This window comes from Aphidius gifuensis, linkage group LG6, assembly GCF_014905175.1.
Source record: "Aphidius gifuensis isolate YNYX2018 linkage group LG6, ASM1490517v1, whole genome shotgun sequence".
NCBI lineage: Eukaryota > Metazoa > Arthropoda > Insecta > Hymenoptera > Braconidae > Aphidius > Aphidius gifuensis.
In genome coordinates, this window is record NC_057793.1 from 259,022 (window position 1) to 269,803 (window position 10,782).

The 10,782-nt window shown below is 23.6% G+C and overlaps 2 protein-coding genes across 3 annotated transcripts; both read left to right on the forward strand.

Annotated features, from left to right (window-relative positions):
• Nucleotides 1–3,720: 3,720 nt before the first annotated feature.
• On the forward strand, nt 3,721–7,251 carry LOC122858584. Its single transcript, XM_044161555.1, has 6 exons — nt 3,721–4,104; nt 5,633–5,835; nt 5,974–6,106; nt 6,311–6,444; nt 6,544–6,745; nt 6,893–7,251. The coding sequence occupies exons 1-6, from the start codon at nt 4,041–4,043 to the stop codon at nt 7,039–7,041; spliced, it is 885 nt and encodes a 294-aa protein (XP_044017490.1). The 5' UTR covers nt 3,721–4,040; the 3' UTR covers nt 7,042–7,251.
• Nucleotides 7,252–7,832: 581 nt separating this feature from the next.
• On the forward strand, nt 7,833–10,185 carry LOC122858582 (trypsin I-P1-like). 2 transcript variants are annotated; one of them, XM_044161553.1, is made up of 7 exons: nt 7,833–8,047; nt 8,132–8,226; nt 8,292–8,457; nt 8,542–8,673; nt 9,161–9,295; nt 9,506–9,602; nt 9,713–10,183. In XM_044161553.1, exons 1-7 carry the CDS (start codon nt 7,859–7,861, stop codon nt 9,835–9,837), a joined length of 939 nt encoding a protein of 312 aa, XP_044017488.1. In that variant the 5' UTR covers nt 7,833–7,858; the 3' UTR covers nt 9,838–10,183. The 2 variants fall into 2 exon arrangements, with proteins under 2 accessions (XP_044017488.1, XP_044017487.1); XM_044161552.1 differs by having other exon boundaries at nt 7,836–8,047; nt 8,289–8,457; nt 9,713–10,185.
• Nucleotides 10,186–10,782: the final 597 nt, after the last annotated feature.

Here is a 10,782-nt window from a genome sequence, read left to right on the forward strand (position 1 = left end):
TAAAATAAAAAAAATTAAATTAAATAGTCGACTCTAATGTCAAAGTGACAATCAAAAACTTATCTATAGATTTATTTTTATTTTTTTAATTTAAAAAGTTATATTTAACAGGATCAATATATGTTGAATATATATTTAAATTAAAAATTTAATTTTTATAATAGTTAAACAAGTAATTGATCAAAAATAATCAAGATGAAAGAAAAATCAGGTCATGTGTTACACAAATTTATACTTTTGAAACAACAAATAACACTCACTTTAATTTTATTGTACCTGAAAATTCAATTTATCGTACACTTCCAAAGTTTTTAATCAACACAGGGTGTACACATGAAATTAAAATAATTACCAATCCTCGAATTAACAAATATTCAAACACTGCTAAAGTTTAATTTTACTTGAAATATATATATATTTTTTTTTATTTATTTTCTTTTGGATAAATTGTGTACTTGTAAAAACTCAACGAAATTACAAGTAAATATTGATTTTTGGAATTGACAAAATATTTCAATAAATTGAAAAAATAATGATAGCAATAATAGCTCTATTGTTTATACAAAATTAGGTAAAAATAATGTTATTTTATTTTTTTAATTTGAAAAATTTTGATAAATATTAATTTTCTTTTAAATGATACGTTTTTATAAAAATAAAATTTAAATAAAAAATATTTTTCATGTATTATTAGTTGATTTTATTCTTATATTAATTTTAAAATTTATTTAAAATTTTTTTAATCGATAATAGATAATAATTAATAATTATTGAAAAGACGTATTCATAAAAAATATAAATAATTTTTTTTATTAAAAAAAAAACATTTCCAGTTATTGAATTTAATACTATTAATTTTTAAATTAATTCAAAATTTTTTTTAATCAATAATAAATAAATAATTAATAATTATTAAAACCAAGTATTTTTTTTTTTTTTTTAATTCTTTTATAAATAATTTTTTTTACTTTCAAAAATTACTTTATAAAAAAAAAAAAGAAAAAAACATTTTAAATATTTGATTTTATTATTATTCATATTTGAATTAATTAAAAATTTTTTTTTAATCGATAATAATTAAATAATTTCTAAAACCAAGTATTTTTTAATTTTTATTTACCAATGATCAATGACAACTTGAAATTATTTAAAACAAAAAATAGCCACAGTATCAGCAACAAGTACATTTTATCATCGGCACATTAGATCAAATAAATCGTCAATAAAAGCAGGAAGTAAAATAATTATAACACCATACGATAAACAAGCCTGTTCCAGTGAGCCAAATGAATATTTTATAAATCAACTATCAACTGGCTATAAATCACCGAATAAAAACTACCACGTAAGTTTGAATGTATAATAAATGAGAAAATATAAAAAAATCTATAAATTAACTAAACTTTCATGGTTAACTAAAACAAATAAAAAAAAAAAATGAATTTACAGTAGATATTGATTTTCCCAGAGGTATTATTTGTCTTGGTTTTTATATATTACTTTACTTTTTATATATACAAAAGAAAGATATGATAATTATAAACCTGTCATATGAAACAATAGCAACGAATAAGTTTTTAAAAAATTTCAAATGACAACAAAATAACAAAGCAAACAATATATTTATATAAATATTTTTTTAGAACAACTACAAATAATTATTGTCTCAAATTTATAATTCAAAATAATTTTATTTCATCAAGAAAAATATTGAGGTGATATTTATTTTCAAAAAAATAATATAATTGTATATAATTTTGATCTTTAAAATAATTTAATTTGCCCTTTAGACATCAGCAGATTACAATGAATCATCAGATAAATTTAAAATGTCATTTGATCGTCTTAAATTTGTCAAATCAATTGAATCCGGTCAATATATGATTCGGTTAAAGTTGGATTATGAGGATTATCCGGTAGCAATCAAAATGTCAAATATTAATAATCAACACGAATAACTTGACGAAATAAAAATATTAAAACAATCTGGTTCACATGAAAATTTGGTCAAATTAATTGGTTGTTGTACAAAACCGGAAAATCCAATTTGCGTCGTCTTGGAATATATATTGCCAGTGGTGATTTACTCGCTTATCTACATCGGCTTCGTGATTATTTTGATGAGATAAATTTGCCACCAATATCTTCATCAATATATCCAATAATGGTTAGGCATCTATTTCGATTAAAAATAACCAAATTGAATTTAATAATTTACTTTTTAAATATATTAAAAATAATATTATAATTAACAGTAACAAATACAATAATAAATAATAATAATAATGCATTTATAAATTCAACAAGTAACAATACAATACAAACATGGATTAATCAATACAATAAATTTGGCCTGGATATAGCACGTGGATCATCTTGAAAACAATTTAATAATACACAGAGACTTGGCTGCTAGAAATATATACTCATCGCACTTTATCATTGACACTCAAAGGAAATGTATTATTTCAAAATTAAAATATAAATGTCAATGTTTTTTTATCAAGTTAATATTCAATTCACAATTGACATTATAAAAATCAATAAATACATTTTAATATATAAAGATATGAGATTTTGGCTTATCAAAAAATGGGATAATATACAAAATAAACACAGCAACATATATAGAGTAAAGTATAAAAAATGTGTGCCATCTTCCAGCTGGGTCGATGCCATCAAAAGTGATGAAGGCATTGTACTCCTGGAAATTGGTACACTTTGTGCTTTTTCATATTCAAATTTCAAATATAAATGATAAGAATTATTTATTTATATTGTCAATAATGAAATAAATATTTGGTGTCTTGTTGGTTATCATCATCAACAAAACGCCCAGTATTTTATGATATAGCTCAAAAACTTTAAAATTCAAATGACATTTATTCAACATTATACATATTTTAATAATCCTTGTTATATGACATAATAACAAATAATCAATATAATATTAAATCATTTTACGTGGCAAAAAAAAAAAAAACTATATCAATAAATTTCAAATATTTAATAAACTTTTAAACGGATAGACAATTTATTTTGAAAAAAAAAAATTTATTTGTGCTACAAAATTGGCTCAGTCTCACATTCAGAAAATCCGTAACGAATACACAAAAATTTACAAAAGAGATAATCTTTTATTTGAAGAAAAAAAAAAAAAAAAAATGAAATAATAAAACATGCGATAAATAGGTTGATAAAAAAAGTTAATTTTATTCTATAAAAAATGTTAAATTGAATTACAATAGTTAAGTGGCATAACAATAAAAAATATGATTGATAATATTTTTATTATTATTTCAAAGGGGATGATGATGATGATGATGATATGATGTGTGTATGACTATATTTTGTTTGATGCCGCCTCATTTTATCCATCCTGTAAATAGAGTCCTAGTTTTATCTCTCCTCATTCCCCTTATTCTTATATAAATATAAATATATATATATAAGAGTAGGTGAAAAAAGAGGGTGGTATTGCCTAGGCCAGTACTGTGGTACCATATACATATACACAGCAAAATGAGACAGGAGACACAAAATGAGGAGAAGGTATTTTGAGGGTGTGTAGGAGAATTAGTATATGTACTATATATATATATGAAATAAAAGGGTCGATTGGGGGTGGTGGTGGTGATGGTGGTGGCAGAAAAAGTGGAAGTCAAGAGGGGTTGGCCTGATGGTTTGGTGAGGGAGATATATACCCCGAGACGATCGAATGCACTAGCCCCAGTTGTAGCGCCGACTCGGCATCCAAAGTTGCGTAGTTTAAAAGGCACCACTGTATAAAATAGTCGCACGTTTATATTATATTTATTTTATTTTTTTTATTAACATAATTCAATTATTAATTATATTACAATAGTTGTATATTATTATTTTAATTAGAAAAAATTATTTCAAATAGATATAAAAAATTTTTGAAAAATTAAAAAAAAAAAAAAAAACGAAAAAAATAAAATTTTTAAATTAAAAAAAAAATAAGCTTAATTATTAAAAAAATAAAATAAAAAATAATTTTTTTTATACAAAAAATTATTATGTCACGTCCACAAGCTGAATGGAAAAAAATTATATTTATATATATTTTACAATTATTTTCATGTAAGTTTTTTTGTAATTTATAAATGTTTATAAATATTGTTGATTTTTTTTTTTTCTTTATGAAAAATGTAGATTTTGTAATTGGCTTATTTAATGTTAATTTTGATATAGCTGTATCCGCCTATATTTTATGTGTGTGATGTGCATATATTATTTAGAATGTGGGTGTGTGGGATTTTTGTTTCCTATCGTTTAAACTTTCGACTGGTTCATTCATTCATTAATACAACTTGTTGGTGGTGGCTGGGGTTATTACCAAGTGGTTATAATAGAAAATAAAAAAAAGCATAAAAAAGTAAAATAGCACCACCACTACCACCACCACCACCAGCCCCATCACCACTTCTAACACCTCTTTTTTTTTTTTTTTTTCCTTCTTTTTAATCAATTTTTAAAAAATTTATTTTTATCTTTTGTTGTTGGATCAAGTGAAGGATGATGATTTTTTAAAGAAAATATATATTATTTTTACACTCATTACACTGTGTGTACTTGATATTTTTCTTATTTATAGAATTTCTTTTTATATTTTTTTTATTCGCATGGTCTCACGAGAAAAGTTAAAAAGTAGATGTTGGCTGTATTTGTTTGACGCTGGCTTTTCTACCTGCCTACGCTCTAGCTCATCTTGCAGCAGTAAATGTCAAGTTAAATCGGGCGGGAATATAAAAGTATAAAAATAAAGAAAATAAAGAAAATTAATGTAAGAAAATAAAAATATTATATCATGGTCTTTTTGCAATCACTCGTGCATGTCTACACAACATAAGCCACATTATATTGAAATTTATATATCTGATCTACCCCGACAATCATTTTATAATTTTTTTTTTTTTTATATAAAACTGTACATAAAATTAGGTCAAACAATATTACCCAAATTTTTTTTATTTTCTTCTTCTTCTTCTTAATTTTCATGTACAATCGTCAATACTTGACAAATTAAAATTACATAATTTTCAAAGTTAAAAATTCAAATTGAACAAAAGTCAAGTTTAAAATACAATATAGACTTTTTTTTGAAAATAAAATTATTGTTATTTAAGGGTGAAAATGAAACTTAATAAAATATTAATTAAAATGTAGCTGGATATACGTGAGACACGCGTTTCCTGATCGATAGAGAATAACGCCTCTCTATATACTCCCAGCAACAGGGTTTAATATACACCCTTTATTTATTTTTTTTTTATTTTTTATTTTTGTACCAGTAACCCCAAATTTTACCACCCTTAACACCCTTAACAAACGCTATATTATTCCTTATCTTTATGACATTTTTATACATAATATATTCTATATTAAATATGTACCTTTTATTTTTATTTTTTTGTTTATTTTTTAAGCAGCCTCAACATGCTAACTGCATTATTTTTCCCTCAGGAAATATTATCGAAAAATATAATATTTTCATTTATCATTTGATCGTTTTTATATAGAGCTATACATTCCTCCCTTTTCCTGTTTAAATAATACATTATATTTAAAGGTAATTTTTTTGTTTTTATTTTTTAAATATATAAAACAGATGCAACACTTGATGTACAGCTTGTTGCACCAAGATATATCAAGTTTGGTGCAAATGCAACATTGCTATGCAATCATACTGCTGAGTTCGATGATTTACATAAAATTGAATTTAAAAAAGATGGTAAAAAAATACTCGAATATATACGTGATCGTAAAGATCCATTTCGAGAATCACCACCTCCGGGTATTTCTCATCTAGAGGTATTTATTCATTTTTTTTGAATTTTTATATAAATCAAGATAAAGTTTAGGTGCGATTTAAAATTCACCTAAGCTTTATGTATATCGAAATAATCCAATAATAAAATTAAAATATCTAATTTAATAAAAAAAAAAAAGCATACACTCGATGGCAAGACAATCAAACTGGTTGGCATACGATTTGATGCCGCCGGCGAATATTCATGTTTAGTGAGCACGACTTATCCAATTTATACGGAATCTTCAGAAGAGGAAAAGCTTCAAGTGATAGGTGAGATAAAAAAAAGAAAACAAGATTAAATTTAAAAAAAGTAATTCTTTGTTATTCTTTGAGGAAGATAAAAAAAAAAAAAAAATATATATAAAAAGCATCAAGTAAGACATCAAAGTAAAAATGTCAACTCAATTTATTATATACATGAAAGATAATAATAAAAGAGTTTCAAGTCATTCAATTTGATAATTTATATTTCAGTGCCTCAACTGGATAATCCTCACATATTTTTTAAGCAAGCTGTTTACACAGTTGGTGAAGTCCTCGAGGCAAATTGCACCTCATCACCAGCATATCCAGCTCCTCATTTAACATGGCTCATTAATGGAAAAGAGGTTTGTCAAAAAAAAAAAAAAAAAAAAGTCAATTTAACATTTGGAAAAATAAATTTTATCTATAAATGTGATTGAATTAATAATTAATACATATTGAAGGTTGATATGACACGTGTTACCTCATTTCCACATCGTCATATTGACCAACATTTAATGTCAGCAACATCAAAGCTGTCAATCGAGGTGTCAAATTTACATGTCGGTGAAAATGGAGTATTGGAGATTGCCTGTCAAGCAACAATACCAGATTTTCTACGACGCCAAACGCAATATGCTGATATCAAAACTAAAACTGTTACAGGTAAAAATAATATTATTATTTTATAAAAAGTAAAAACTTGTTCAACTTTTAAATACAATTCAAACTTATTTGAATATACAATTCAAATGCTTCACAAACTTTTTAATACATTTATATTTTTCGTGCTTTTTAAATTTTCATTTACAGTTGATATAACAGTTGCAACAACACCAACATCATCATCATCATCATCATCAACAACAACAACAACATTAAATCCAAATCTTCCACGTGGACTTTTACCAATTTTTATGCTCTGCGTTCTGTCTACGATGCACAAAATCAATCCTTTTTAATTATAAAATAATCAATCAATCAATAACGTGAATTATTAGTTATTGATGAATTTAAAAAAAAAAAAAAAACACACAATTAATGTCAATTGATATAGACTATAATGGCGAGACGAGATTAAATATATATATACATCCATAGTATATAAGCAACAGAAAATAATATATATATACAAAAAAAGAAAAAAAAAAATTATCTATATTGTAAATTTGATTTGTTATTTATTTTTTTGTGAAAAAAAAATTTAGAAAATTTTAATAAATTTTAAATACTATTTTGACACCCTGATGAAAATATTTGTCCAAATAATTATGTGATTTTTTAGCATAATAAGTCTCGGATGATATAATTATTGCGGGAAATATATTTTCATCAGGGTTGACACACCTTGTTCGGCGGGCTGTTCTAGTATTTTAGATAGAATTATATTGTATTTAAAAATTCAAAAGAAAAAAAATTATAATAATTGCTTATTGTATTTTCTTTGCAAAAGAAGATTACTGATGAAATTTATTTTTTTTTTTTGTATTTATTTAACTTGGTAATCTTCTTTGTTGAGAAAAAAAAATATTGAATTTAAGTAGTTTTCTTGGTGTTTAAAAAAAAAAAAAAAAAATTAAAAGAAAACTACTATAATATATACTGATAATTAATGAAGAAAAAAAAAAATATTATATTTGTTATAATTTATTTAAAAAATTATATATTGCGTCGTTTACCCATGAAAAAAAAAAAAATAAAAAAAAAATGAAAATCAATTAAATAAAAAGCTTTGACGTTAGCAATCAGTGTTAATGAAAAAAAAAAAATTAAAAAAGAATGTTTAAAATTTTATTGACTATTTTGATAACCTTTAATTTATTGATTACTATTATTAACTGTGATAATAATTTAACATTGCGGTTTGAACGAGCTTCCCAAGTTTATGATGAGAATGAAAATACTCAAGAATTTGAAAATAGGATTGTCGGTGGTGAACCGACAAATGTCAAGACTTATCCATTCATTGTGAGAATTTTAATTGTCATTTAAATTATCCACCAGATGATGATGACATCATTTCATTACTATTATTATCATTATTGTCATTAGGTATCAATATTTTTAAGATTTACAAATTTTCATCATTGTGGTGGTTCATATATATTGCCAAGATTTGTACTTACAGCTGCACACTGTCTCGTTAGGTAATTTAATCAATTAATATCAATGAAATAATATTATTTATTTATGATGAAATTTGTGATAGAAGCAAGGGCTATCATTGGGTTGCTGAATCACCATGGGCATATGTTATTTTTGCTGGTATATCTGACTTACATTACACACCAAGATTTCAAATAAGTAACGTTGAAGCAACTTATCCTCATTCTGGCTACAATGCTCTCACACTTGTCAATGATATTGCTCTTGTTAAGGTTTCAATAAAATTATACTTGTAATTTAATTAATAATTTTTTTAATATATACCTTTACCTATGTATATATTTGTTCATTTGAAGATGCATAAACCTTTGCAAGTGAGTGAATATGTTAACTATGCACCGCTGCCAATTGAACCTAATGAAAATTTTTATAATGAAAGTCAAATATGCACAGTTATTGGCTGGGGGAGAACTAGCACTACGGAATTTGTGAGTAATATTATTATTTCCTCTTTTTTTTTTTTTTTTCTCTTTAAATTAGCATTTTATTTTACGATGAAATTTACCGGTTTAATAATAATGCTAAAATTAAATATCCTGGTAAATAATTCTTTTTTAAGAAAATAGAAAAAACGTATTATTAATATTTTTTTTTTTTTTTTTTTTAATAAAAAAATTTATCATTATAAAATAGACTTTTTTTTTTATCAAACAATTTATTGATTTTTTTTTTTCTTTTTAAAAATAAGCTCATATATTTATTTTATTTATTCAATTATTTAATTGCAAAGCTCTAGACTTTTTTACAAAGATAAAAAAAAATTATAATTAAATAGATATTGCAATTATCATATTTAAAAATAATGACTCAATTTAATAATCGTTTAAAAGCTTTTAAATATTAAATTATTAATGTATTATTAATTTAAAAAAAAAAAGTAAAAGATATATTGAATAATTTGTACATGATAAAAAGATTGCTAGTGATGTGCTGAATCACGCCCGAGTGCCATTGATATCATCATCGGAATGCAAGAAATACTATCCCCATGATTTTGGAAATGATCAAATATGCGCTGGACGTCAAGAGGGTGGTGTTGATGCTTGTCAGGTGAGTGAGATAAATCATATATATAGATATAGAATGCTAAAGTTAGCTATGTATATAGCCAATAATCAATGATGAATGCAGCCAGATGTTTGTCTAGATATATATTAGCTACAAATATTAACAGTGCCAATAAATAAAAATAAAACAACAAGCTTGTTGTTTTTCATTTATTTATTTTTAATTATTTTTTACATTTGTTGAACATCACAGGGTGACAGTGGTGGGCCACTTGTATGTAATGGTATTCTAGTTGGAATTGTGTCCTGGGGAAGAGGATGCGCCGACAGAAATTCACCCGGGGTTTATGGTATATATGCATTTATCTATCTCTCTCATATCGATTACTATAAATTTGAAAATATATATATTCAAATTTGAATATAAAACTATATAGACTATTATTTTGATTATTAACAGCTCGAGTTGATTATTATCTTGATTGGATTAATGAAACTGCAACAATAAATGGAGGAGTCTCAATTTATCCAAATTTTTTTCATTTAATTTTTTTATATGTTTTTTTCTTTTTTATACATTATTAATGATTATTAAATGATACTTTACGATTGTTGGAAATCTCTAGAAAAAATATATAAATTATATATAAAAATCAACCTGATAAATGATAATTATTCCGCAGTTTTATACTAAAAAAAAATATATTACTTAAACAAATAATATTGTTGAAAATGAAATAATACAATGACTGTATTATGATTATTAAAATTAGCACATTTGGAATTATATTTAAAAAAATAATATTATTTAAATCTTCATATAATTTGGTTAAGTTCCAAAAAAATTTAAAAATAATATTTTAAAATTATTTTTAAGACAATAAATATCAACTGGATAAAAATAAATTGCAAGTAAATATTGATATCAAAACATTATTTTTTATTTTATTATTATTATTATTATTATTACAATATTAATATTAAACTGTATAAATTAACATTAAATTGAAATTCAACTTCTTTCAATATTCTGTTAACAAAAATCATGTTAATGAAAAAAATTAAATGAGAATAATAATTTTTATTTATAAAGTGTTATGATTCATTCATTCAATAATTTATTTATAATAACTTTAATAAAAATTAAACATGTGCGGTATAGTTAATTCTTATTTTGCAAAGAAGAAACATCCTAGCTTTGGTTATTAATAATAATATTGTGTGATTCCTTTAATCTTGGGAAAGCAAGATCAAAATCATCTAATGAAACATATATATATAATGTGTTTTTACGATATTTTGTTAATTTAGATATTTCTTCAAAAACATCATGAGTAATCGTCTTTGTACGTCCCATGTAAAAAATTTGTAAATTTGGTAAATTTTCAAGAAGTTTAATCACTGATCTATTAGTGATTTTCATGAAATGTGATAAAAACAAAGTTTCCAAATTTTCATTAAATAAATATTGAATTGATTTATCAGTTATCAGTTCATTTACTATATTTTTTAATCCACATTTATATGAAC